The 13,040-nt window shown below is 40.6% G+C and overlaps 1 protein-coding gene across 1 annotated transcript in view; it reads left to right on the forward strand.

Moving 5' to 3' along the window:
* Positions 1-13,040, forward strand: part of si:dkey-34d22.1 (discoidin, CUB and LCCL domain-containing protein 1) — a 142,213-nt gene that overhangs the window by 90,683 nt on the left and 38,490 nt on the right. The window contains exons 5-7 of the mRNA XM_060847378.1: positions 4,362-4,434; positions 7,984-8,117; positions 10,241-10,278. Of these exons, the coding sequence (XP_060703361.1) occupies positions 4,362-4,434; positions 7,984-8,117; positions 10,241-10,278 (245 nt within the window). The remainder of the gene's footprint in view (positions 1-4,361; positions 4,435-7,983; positions 8,118-10,240; positions 10,279-13,040) is intronic.

Here is a 13,040-nt window from a genome sequence, read left to right on the forward strand (position 1 = left end):
GGAATGCTGGTGTGCTGATGTGGAAGCAGTCAGGCAATTGTCGTCCAGATAAATGACAGCGATCAAGAAGTGGTCCCACCTCTGTTTGGGAGTTTACAGGATGACATCCAGTGACAGGAAAGCGAGCGAGCCAAAAATCCTCTTCTGGGAACAATTGCTGTGTTAATATCATACTGGTTTTTTTTCCCGATCCTGCTTTTAAAATCAACAAATAAATTGTCATTGCTTTGTAAATGTTGGATTGAATCTATCGCTGAGAACTGCTAAAATGGGAAAATGTTTACGGCCACGAGGAAAGAAGAGGATTGGATTGGTTAGTTCCTTTAAAGAACAGTCTCCCTCATGATGGGTTGAATAATTTCCTATGCACTCTATATGATTCTGTGAACTTTTACTTCGAGTTAGAATTGTAAACACTGAATTGAAGCTCACTTGAAAGAAAATGTCAAGCATTTAAATGTTATTTATGCACAGTGATCAAAACTGCAGCATAGCCATTTAACCTGAAGTAGGATAGGTTCTTATTATATTTTTATTAATATTTGGTCCAGTATTTACAAGGTTTCCACCACGGCTGTACCTTTTTAACTGTGCACAGATTATAGAGGACACATAAAGGAAATGCGGCTGCCAGTAACATTTGGAAGCTAACACATGTCTAAAGCATTTATAAATAGTAAGCATGAGCTGTGTGATCTCTTACAGTCCTGTAACAGAATGTGGGAATGTTTCTTCAGCCACTCTTAGTTGTGAAAAGATAGTGTATTTGTCCTCCTTCAGTATTAGCTGCCTTCAAGTTTTGCTGAGGCTCTCACTCACTAACAGTGTGGATGTGCCTGCGATCGCGTTGCTCATAAACTAACACTAAATAACAGCTAAATAAACTGGAGGAAGTGGGATGGAGTCCACAGTCACTGAAACAATCAAGTTCCTATCAAAATTTGCAACACCCTAACTGTTGGAAATTAGTAGGAACATTGTGGAGACAGAAAATGCTTCCTGCATTATGGTCAGAGCTCAGAGACACTTGCAGCCAGCATACTGTTATCTCTGCCATTGAATATGTATGATCACTGACATTATAAACTGACACTTAAGAATGTATCACAGGGATGTAATGTTCATATTTGTACAAATAGTATCCTTGTTCATTACACAATGATGTCAGAGATGGAGCAATGGTATCTCTTTATGTGAATTGATATGCTATTGCATATCCCTTCAGATACAAAAACAGACAAAACCTGAACGATCCTTCTGATTTTTCATCACTGTACATGACCTGTTTGTTGCACTATGCAATCCCTTTGGGAAAGCTGCACAGTGGCACATGCATGCATCTTAAATGGACGGCTTCTCATACATAGCCTCTTTTGTCACTTGGGCAATCGTCTCAACTTCTATTCCCTGCTTCTATAGGGAAGGTTAATCCATGCATGGCTTCCGTATACATTACACGCCAGATTCAGACATTCTGGTCTCATTTAATCCTGTTAAAGTAATTGAATATCTATACACTATGTCCTCTTATCAGAGATGAGTGAGAGAACCAGTCTCCAGACTTAACCTGGACACAGCTCACAAATATAGACCACAGGGAGAAAATACAGGGCCATCTTCTCCTAGATTAAACTGACTCACTTATCCAGGTGGGAAATTGGGTAGACGCAAACTTAAATAAGTGTGTTATGGTGTCAAATATTGTAAGTGAAAGTGAGGACTGGAGATTAGAGTCAAAAGTGTGGTGCTGGAAAAGCACAGCATGTCAGGCAGCATCCGACGAGCAGGGGAGTCGACAATTCAGGCAAAAGCCCTTCATCAGGAGTCAATTCCTGTGGCCTAGCTTTGGTTTATACCATGTCGTGTGGCTCATGGAATATGATCAACATATCCAAAGTCAGCTGCATTCTTAACATGTGAAAATGTCTCCAGTGTAAAGAGGGAGCTAGCCAGGATAATTCAGGCTGCACCGCTCTCCAGTGGATGTCCATCTTTCCCTCCTTCAAGAGAGATGCCCTGTTAATTTTTATATTTTTTAATCGCAGATGTACTAGACCACATATTCCAACATCTATGTTTTAGAGATTTTTCCAAACAAGTTTTTGAATGTAGTGATGTGCAGGTTAGATGGCTTGGCCGTGTTAAATTGCCCATATTGTCCAGGCATGTGCAAGCTGGGTGGATTAGCCAAGTGAAGTGCAGGGTGACAGGGATAGGTTAAGGGGTTGGGTCTGGGTGAGATGTTCTGCAGCCAGTCAGTGTGGAATTGATGGGCTGAATGGCCTGCTTCCACACTGTAGGGATTCTATGTTTCTTAAGAGTTCTTTAATGGACATATTTACAGGCTTACATCCCACTGTTTTCTCCCAAAGAGATACTCTTTCTTTTCTTCAATCATGATTAGAACTCCTACTTAAAGGAAAATACTCTGTTTCTCATTTGGATGTGAATAGGTTAATATCGTGTGTTGTACTCAGTCAAAATTCCTCATTTATTTAACTGTGATTCTTACACAAGTGATTACCCAGTCAACTGGCTATCTGCAGTAAATATTATGATCATTACACCCTGAATTCTTATACCGTTGGTGGCATCCTGTCAAGAACACTATAATTCCACAGGTTTTAGTAACAGCGGTGAACAAATATTGTTCACTGTTCATTGTATTTAGTGGGGCCCACAGACTCTGGCATGGTCTGCATTTTAACCCAGACTCAATCCCGGTCCTTGCAGAGAGTAAAATTGGACCCATAGTCTCTTGACAATAAGGTTATTCCATTCTAAACAATACACTCCATCAATAAGGGCTCTGCGACCTGTGTAAATATGACAAGCAATAATATGCGTCCTTAACCAACCAAGATGAAGACTTCTAATCTAAGTTAGATTAGTTTTAAAAATCATGGAAATGAAGCTAAACAAAAAGAATGGAAGAATGAAGAAATTATGGCAGAAACACATAAAATAGAGTTAAAAGTGTTTAAAATGTAATTTATTTGAAATTTTCAATGATAATTAAAATCTGAAAGAGTGAGATTCCAAACTGAGAAAAGATAGTTTTCAGGGCCATAGGGATAGCTAGGAATTATAATTTACCACACTGTTAACAATTCAAAAATTAAAAATGAGAGAAGTTAAGACATTAAAAGGTGATTATCCTTGAATGAACAAGCCCAAAATCTTTCTGGGGTGTTTATTTCGTGCTTGGAGAAAGGTTAAACTGCAAATCCATGTATGTAAATGGCGAGTCCCTCATCGGTGTAGCAGAACTGACAGAGGAGCAGGGCGACTTGCACAGCAAGTTCCCAGTTTCCATGTTTAAGTCGATGTAGTGTCATAGAGATGTACGGCATTGAAATAGACCCTTTGGTCCATCTTATCCATGCCGACCAGATATCCTAAATTAATTTAGTTTCATTTGCCAGCATTTGACGCATATCCCTCTAAATCCTTCCTGTTTATATACCCATCCAGATGTCTTTCAGTGTTGTCCAAAGCAATGCATCAGTTTGTAAACAGTAATTACTGTTCCAAGAAATCGAGGAAATCTGCTCCAACCCTGAAAAAAACCCTGAAGTGGGAGTGGCTCTGACAGCCATAGCCACAATTCCCCCCCCACCCTCCACCTCACCCCAACCACCCCCCCCCCAAACTCGCTGTCCTCCACAAGTGGACTAACCAAATAACTTCCCTGGCCCTGAAAATTACCTGTGGCACAACAGGTCAGGCAGCAGCTAAGGAGTAAGAGAGTCAACGTTTCAGTCCTGGTGAACGATTATTGCTCAGTTGCACATCGACTCTGAATCTGCAGTCCTCACTATTTTCTGAAAATTAACTGCCATCAGTTTGGAATTTCATTTCATCAAATTTTAATTACTGTTGGAAATTTAAAATAAATTAAACATTAAACCCTTTTTAATCTAATTTATGTGGCTCTGTGATGTGTGGATGCCTGAAGTTATGTTCAGATTTACTATGCAATAACAGAAGTTCTGGTAGCCCCTCATTATTCTCCTACAACATCTGGGCCCTTATAAAGGAAGCCAACTCAATGCCTCAAGCAATCTCTTGAAATGCAACAGTGCATGAATCCATAAAGGGAGTCAACAAAAAAAATATATGTATGGCCCTCCAAGTGGTTTTTAAAGGTCCAGTGGTACTTACAAAGGAATGTGGCACTTGAAGGTCACAAATTGTGTTTGAATGGTTTTTCCAATGCTGTTTACATAATGCTTGAGCAGCAACATGAAAGTACTTTTGGAGGACAATTCATACAGCATTTACTGTCAGTGATGACTTTACTGAGCTCTTTACTGTTATTCACTGGCTTTGTGTAAACATTCCTCTTGTATACTTTCTAGTAAATATTGTCCAGCAGGTTGTAAAGATGTCATTGGTGAAGTTTGGGGAAACCTTCAACAGGGTTATCGTGATGTGAGTATAAGTCAATACATTAAACAAGTAGCCAATATTTTTTGAAAATCATCTATATATCACCGCTATGAGCATTTAGGTTGTTCATGACATGGAAGTGCCAGTGTTAGACTGGGGTGGACAAAGTCAGACATCACACAACACCAGGTTATAGTCAAATAGTTTTATGTAAAATCACAAGCTTTCAGATCACTGCTCCTTCGTCAGATGCAGTGTGCTTCTGCGTTTTTCCCTACTTCACCTGGCGAAGGGGCAGCACTCCGAAAGCTTGTGATTTCAAGTAAACCTATTGTCTATAACCTGGCGTTGTATGACTTCTGACTAGGTTGTACATAATCGCATGTGTTTTTTGTTGTTTGGCAGATCTAGAGAATTAAATATGTTGAATTCTATGTGCAGTAATGAGAAGTAAAACAGTTACACTAAGAACATAATAAACAGAAGCAAGAGTTGGCCATGTGACCCGTCTAGCCTGTTTTTCATTCAATAAAACTTTGGCTGAAAGTGGCTTCAACTCCACTTTCCTGCCCAATCCCCCATTTTCCTTTATTCCCATACTGTGCAAACATTTCTAAAACCTATCGATCTCGGCCTTGAATGTACTAAAAGATTCAGTATTGACTGCCCACTGGGATAGAGAATTCCAAAGATTCCTGTCTGACATCTCAGGGCCCCGAAATTTCAGCTCTCAATCCCACTTGAGGCCTCAACTCCCACTTTGTGAAGCCCTGGTATAGGATTTTCTCAGTGAAATAGAATTAAAATGTTTAACCCAATTAGTTAATGCAGAGTTCAAATTCCCCTCTTGCTGTAGAAATTGAATAGCATATTGTCAAGCATTATATATTCATCTTGTCGTTCCCAGATCACTGTTTCATATTTGTCACTGCAACAAATGGAAGTGATATTCAGATTTCAAACAGTGTGCAGTTTTGTTTTGTCCTCATTATGTAGTTCTGCAAAAGTATGGACAGCAATAATAAAACAATGTTTTAAGCTAAACCACTCATTACGATCACTATGGACAGCTCAATGTCCTTTGGATTTTTCATTTTGTTGCTGAATTTTTTGCAAATGAACCCAAATGGATCAATCTGGATAGAGTTATAGAGATGTACAGCACAGAAACAGACCCTTCAGTCCAACTTGTCTGTGCTGACCAGATATACTAAATTAATCTAGTTCATTTGCCAGCATTTGGTCCATATATATTCCTCTAAACTCATCCTATTCATATACGCATTCAGATGCATTTTAAATGTTGCATTTATACTAGCCTCCACCACTTCCTCTGGCAGATCATTCTATACACGTACCACCCTTTGCTTGAAAAGGTTGCTCCTTAGGTTCCTTTTAAATCCTTCCCTTCTCACCATAAATGTATGCCCTCTAGTTCTGGCCTCCACTACCCTGGGGAAAAGACCATGGCTGTTCACCCTATCCATGCCCCTCAGGATTTTATAAACCTTTATAAGGTCACCCCTCAGCCTCCAACACTCCAAGGAAAACAACCCCAGCCTATTCAGTCTCTCCCTATAGCTCAAAAACCACCAAACCTGGCAACATCCTTGTCAATCTTTTCTGAACCCTTTCAAGTTTCACAACATCCTTCCTATATCAGGGAGACCAGAACTGAACACAGTATTTCAAAAATGGCCAAGCCAATGTCCTATACAGCTGCAACATGACCTCCTAACTCATTTACACAATGCACTGACCAATAAAAGCAAATGTACCAAATGCCTTCTTCACTATTCTGTCTACCTGCAACTCCACTTTCAAGAAATTGTGAAACTGCACTCCAAGGTCCCTTTATTTTTTCTGTTGTACTCATAAAGAATCTAGACAAGGATAAATAAATTGAAATAGTGCTGAATAATATCAGCAATGAACTCTTCTATTTATTATGTCCAAAATCTTGTGTACTTTTCCTATCAATGTTTTAATTATAAACCACAATGGCGCCACCACTGATGGGAGATTGTAATTACAATGTGACATGTTTACACAGGGCCATTTCACTTCAAAATGGTAAAATTTTAATGCATGACTGTCCTGACCAAAAATAACTTCAATTTACATGGTGCCTTTAATGGAATAACAAAGCCAAGGCATTTCCCAGGGAGTGTTTGTAGAAAGGAAATCAGGTGCCAAGCCACGTAAGATGATATTGGGCAGATGACCAAATGTTTGCTTAAAAAGGTGGAATTTAAGTAGTGTCCTGAGGGGGAAAGAGAGGTGGCGAGATTTAAGGAAATTTTAAGCAAATATCTGCATTCCTCTAATTCAGGATGTAGCACCTCTGGTTTCAATGGCTCCATCATTAGGTGAAGGGGTAAATGTAGGGGTATGTGTGGGTTGCGCTTCGGTGGGTCGGTGTGGACTTGTTGGGCCGAAGGGCCTGTTTCCACACTGTAAGTAATCTAATCTAATCTAACCATTAGACTCTGTGCCTTCATTTGCCAAATTAAGCTCTGGAATACCCTGCCTCATTTTACTCCTTTAAGATAATCCATAAAACCTTTCTCTTTGACTATGCTTTTGGTTATCTATACGTCAGTAAGATCATCAGGCATAGGTGCTGAAGGAGGCTATTCAGCCCATCTCATGTGCTTTTCACCATTCAATGAGCTCGTGGCTGTTTGGATCATCCTCATCTCCACTGAATGATAGGGTTATACAGGAAAGAGTCCCTTCAGCCAACTTGTCCAGGCCGATCAGCTGTCCAAAGCTGATTTAGTCCCATTTGCCAGTATTTGGCCCATATCCCTCTAAACCATTCTGAGTCACGTATCCAACCAGATACCATTTAAATGTTGTAATTGTACTCAGCCTCCACCACTTCCTCTGGCAGCTTATTCAATATATTCACCACCTCCTGTGTGAGAAAGTTGCCCCTTAGGTCCATTTTAAATCTTTTCCCTCTCACCTGAAACCTATGCTCTCTAGTTTTCGACTGTCCATCTTGGGTAAAAGACCTTGGCTATTCACCCTATATATGTCCCTCATGATTTTATAAAACTGTGTAAGGTCAGCGTCTAACGCTCCAAGACAGAAAGGCCCCAGCCTATTCAGCCTCTCCCGATAACTCAAACTCTCTAAACCTGTGAATTCCACTTTCCTGCTTTTTCCCTGTAACCCTTAATTCCCTTCCTGATTAATAACCTATCTAGCAAAGCCTTGAATATTCTTAATGACCCAACTTCAACAGCCCTTTGCGTTAAAGAATTCCACAGATTCACTACCTGCTATGATCCACATGATTCATACTCCATCCAAAAATTTTGTTGGCTCATCTTGCTGTTTTTTGGTAACATTCCTGCAAGTTGCCATGGGATATATCATTAGAATAAAGGAGTTACATAGGTAGAGGTTGTTGTTGTCAAATGCTATGTACATCTGAGACCTCAGGCATTGTGAAAAGCAATGTCAGGAAAGCAGACATTTGGCAATAATGAAGAGGGCACTACCCATCCTGACTCGGTCCAGCCTGCAGTCACAATGCTTATGAAATGAGTTGATGATAATACCTTATTTCCTGTCCCATAGACATCTGTCTTGTGTAAAACAGCTCTCCATGCTGGTGCAATAGCGGATGAACTTGGAGGCCAAGTCTCAGTGGTTCTGAACAAAGGCATCACTCTGTATGAAGCAGCTTCTGCAAATGGAATTCTAACTAAAACGTAAGTAAGATAAACCCAAGATGTAGTTTCTTTGGCGGGTTTCATGGTTTGTTGCTGTATACAGACACAATGCCCAGAGAAATGGTGCCAGTGCTATAGCAGGTAAGCTGGAGAACACCAGCAGAAATTTTAATTCCTCTCACGTCTCGCTGCACCTTTTCTGCTTTTTTATGAGCAGCATGATAATTTTATCATGAGGCAGAGGCTAGTTGACAATGAAGGGGGAATTATTGTTTGTTAAACACATTATTAATTAGTGCAACACAGCTTTTCAATATTAAGCTTCCTTTCTTACCAAATGTATCAGTCAAACTAGTTGAGAATTCCCGACATGGAAGTTGGAGCTGGTTCCTGGCACCTACAATTCATTGCTTGCTCCAAAGTATCTCCACATTGGACACCAGACATCAACATCTCAGGGTGCACTCCATGGCATCAAGAATTGCAGGGAGAAGGGGTTTGAGAAATATATCAGCCATGATTGAATGGCAGGGTGGGCCAAATGGCCTAATTCTGCTCCTCTATCTTATGGTCTAACGGGCATGTGCCACACACATGCCCCAAGTCCAAAGACACTGACATCCAACATGTACCAGCCCTGAATGTCCTCATAGTACATGACCCTGATCTTGAACAGCAGTGATATAGAGACGGCTCTTGGGGTTCAAGTCTACATCTCTGAAGTACTGTATGTTTCTGCAATTCAATACTACACTGGGAACAATCATTGAAATGTTGCAGTACTGTCACAATCTGGATATGAACCCAGCATTTGGACTGGACCAGGCTGTACCTCTTTACCCTTTGCTAGTTCTCAAAGCACTCACTCACTCTGAGTCTACTGGGATGTTCACAACAGCCCTGCCATGCCTTCCCTCTTTGTACATTGTCCCCTCAGCCAATAGTCCCAGTAACAGCACGTGGTCAGGTGGGACTAGAGTTGGATATGTGGATTGCCATAGAGAGTGGGGCAGGATCATTTGGTAAGATATGGTGAGAAATGTAGTTGGACCTTACATCAAAAATCCCTCCAAAATGAATGGCGCAAATCTCATCAAGATGAAAAGCCTTGGGATTCAGCCCTTAATGTTTTAATTACAAGACCTGTCTTTTGTCAAAAATCATAATTGCAGCATGTCCTTTCTTTGCGTTAGTTTTATAGCAAAAAAATAGTGGGGCAGGATTTGGTTATGAGGAAGGGTCGGGATGAATGCCCATATCCCACACTGACAGGAATTTGTCTTTGAACAGGCAGATGCTGCGGGGTGGTCAAAAAGCTTTGAAAGAATATGACTTCACTTGGGGAATGAGGGGGTAGGGCAGAGGTCAATGTAAAGAGAAATATACCCCACCATTCCCACACTGAGGAAGGAACGGGAAGCTGGCCACAGCTGTGGCAAGTTTTATTTTTGTGTGAGATTGAAAGTGCTGAGTGCCTTCATCATGAGGCAGCCTCTGTCTCCCTTCCTGAAATGGCAGACAAGTGCAGGAGGACTTCCTGTCGCTCCTCCACAAGCAAGAAGCCGCTCAGAATCCACACTTGAGTGCGCATTTATTGCCATTCCTTGGAGAATTATGTCCAGATGACCAATTCTGACACAGTATGGGATTGAAACCTGGACTTGATTCTGCCATTGAGCTCCCAACACCAAATAAAAGATCCTGCCCACTGTAATTGCATTTTGCAACATTTTGTGACTGAAAAATGTGCCTCCGGGACTTACTGAGGCATTTCTTTTTAAAAATAAGAACAACTTGACCTCATTCATGGGACAATACATTTAATTTAGGTTTGGTTTTCATTTGTTATTGTAGGAGCCAGGGAAGGGCAAACTTAAGAAACAAAACATAAGTTGCACCATCTGGATTGATGGAAGCTGGAACTTGAACTATGTTTGGTTTTAGTATGGAGTATTATAAATACAATTTAATATATATTACATGACCGCCTCACCAACAATGCATAAATAGTCAGGTGCCAATCATTGGCAAGTTCCAGTAGGACTTGTGTGTCACATTTAAACTGTAAAAACATTTCCTTTAATAGTGAAATGGAGTACATTTTACTAAGGGAATCTGGTTCAATTATCATTCTAAATCTTAAATGTTTCCATTTCTTCCAGAGGTTCATTGTCTGAGAAACGGATCGAAATCAGGAAAGGTAAAAGAACAAACTTTAATGGCACCACATTGTTCACAGAGATGGTTAAACAATCTCTACAAGTGGAACCTGAAAACTGTTAATGCACCAATACGTTTAAGATGAAGCAGTCAGTACAATTCTGCAAATGGAAGAAATTATACCATGTGAAATTTATGGCCCACAGTCAGAAGATGGTTGGTTAAAGTACTGATGTTTTTCCCCAACCAAATTCCAAATGAAACTACAGTTTTCATGGAATATATTTCCAATAATTAGTGTTGGAGTCAAAAGGGAGGATAACTTCAATTCATAAAGCATCTTTTAAAATAGAAAAGTCTCATTGTATTTTATATTACTGAACATATTTTTAGAGATAATTTCATCTCTTGAAACCAAGATATTCTTAAGGTCCTTGCATTTGTGTTAGAGGTGAGAGTTGAAGGGACTCCTAAAAAGGAGACTGTGAAAACTGGTTGTTTTAGAGACACAGGGACCCAGATATCCCAGACTGATCCTGTTGTATTAAAATAAGACTTGGCAATAAAGGGAAAGTGTGGGTAATGATTATTGAAACATGGTCTCCTTCTTATTGGAAAGATGTTGTGAAACTTGAAAGGGTTCAGAAAAGATTTACATGGATGTTGCCAGGGTTGGTGGATCTGAGCTACAGGGAGAGGCTGAATAGGCTGGGGCAGTTTTCCCTGGAGCATCGGAGGCTGAGGGGTGACCTTACAGAGGTTTACAAAATTATGAGGGGCATGGATAGGATAAATAGGAAAAGTCTTTTCCTTGGGGTCAGGGAGTCCACAACTAGAGGGCACAGGTTTAGGGTGAGACCTAAGGGGCAACTTTTTCACACAGAGGGTGGTACTTGTATGGAATGAGCTGCCAGAGGAAGTGGTGGAAGCTGGTACAATTTCAACATTTGAGGCATTTGGATGGGTATATGAATAGAAAGGATTTGGAGGGATATGGGCCGAGTGCTGGCAGGTGGGACTAGATTGGGTTGGGATATCTGGTCGGCATGGGTGGGTTGGACCAAAGGGTCTGTTTCCATGCTGTACACCTCTATGACCCTATGACTCTATGACCGAAGGTGCCTGACAGAGTGGAAGATTCCCCTTGTAGGAGAAGTTGCTACTGGGGACACCGTTTAGAAGTAAGGCATCTCCCATTTGCGATGAAAATGAGGATGGTTCCTTTCTTTTAGACTCTTGAACTCTCTTCCCCAGAGAGCAGTGGAAGCAAGGTCATTGAACACATTTAAGGCAGAGATAAGTAGATTCTTGACCAATAATAGAGTCAAAATTAGATTCCTTACAGTGTGGGAACAGGCCCTTCAGCCCAATAAGTCCACACCGACCCTCCGAAGAGCAATCCACCCAGACCCAACTCTCTCTGACTAATTCCCTTACACTATGGACAATTTAACATGGCCAATCCACCTGACCTCCACATCTTACGATTGTGGAAGGAAACTGGACCAAACCCACGCAGACACAGGGAGAATGTGCAAACTCCACAAAGTCACCCGAGGCTGGAATCGAACCTGGGTCCCTGGCACTGTGAGGCTGCAGTGCTAACCACTGAGCCACCCTGCCACCCCCACCCCAACAATTAGGGGATAGCCAGAAATGTAGAGTTGAGGCCACAATTTTACCAGCCATGTTCTTGCTGAATGACAGCAGAGGCTAAAGAGGCCTAGTGACCTTCCTCTGCCTCTGATGCGTACATAGATAGTTTGCCTTATCAACCTGATCAGAGATGGTAAGACACACTTCTAGAGCAGGTGGGACTTGAACCCAGGTTTCCTGGCTCAGAGCTAGGGACATTACCTCTGCATTACAAAAGTCCTCTGATGTGCATTTATACTTGAATTTAATAGGCCACAGCTTTTAGGATGCGGAGGGGAGGGTTGTACCAGACTCTCAATTTTAATTGGCAGAAACAGCCAGCTTGCATTAATGTAGGGTTTTATCATGTATCTGAGGAATGTACCAACATATTCAATGAACTATTTTGAACAGCAGTGACTACTGTTCTCTGGGCAAGCATGACAGCCATCCGCCACACAGCAAGTTTCTGTCTAACTGCATAATAGATTGTAATTTCCTGTTCCAGAATTTGTGATGCCTAGGAGTAGTGATAGAAATCTATTGACTTCTAGCAATAAATGAAGACGATATTTTAAAGTGATGGTTGGAGATTGCTACATTTAGATGAATGAAATCTGACAGACTCATTTCTAACTCATTAAAATGGGCACATTAAAATTTGTTAATGAGTTATTTAGAATATCTCTGGAATCCTGGATTCAAGTAGATGTTGTGCAATTTTATCTGTAAGACTTACTGAATGCAATGATAGGATTAGACAGATAAATTTAGATATTATTACATCTTTTAATAAACTTAAAATACTACTGGCTATAAGTCAAGTAAATAAATTTCTTTTAATCAATTGATAATGTGAAAATTATGAGCTGTAGAATCTCTGCAGGAAGTTCTCACCATGGTATTTCCGAGCCTGTGCAGTGAGATGTGTACCAGGGCTAATGAAACATGATGTTTTTGTAAGATGGCTATCAGTCCAGTGCCACTAGAAGGTGAAACATTTGACAAAACCCAGATTTTAATTTAATAGTCCAGTTTTAGTACATACTCATTTATTTGAGTTGTGCTGCTGAAATTAGTCTGTAGAGTGGAGAATTTTGGCAATTGTTTTTCTTTCTGATAATGTAATGTCAGAAGTTAGCTTATTGAGTTAATAGATGTTTTGCA

This window comes from Hemiscyllium ocellatum, chromosome 30, assembly GCF_020745735.1.
Source record: "Hemiscyllium ocellatum isolate sHemOce1 chromosome 30, sHemOce1.pat.X.cur, whole genome shotgun sequence".
Taxonomy (NCBI): domain Eukaryota; kingdom Metazoa; phylum Chordata; class Chondrichthyes; order Orectolobiformes; family Hemiscylliidae; genus Hemiscyllium; species Hemiscyllium ocellatum.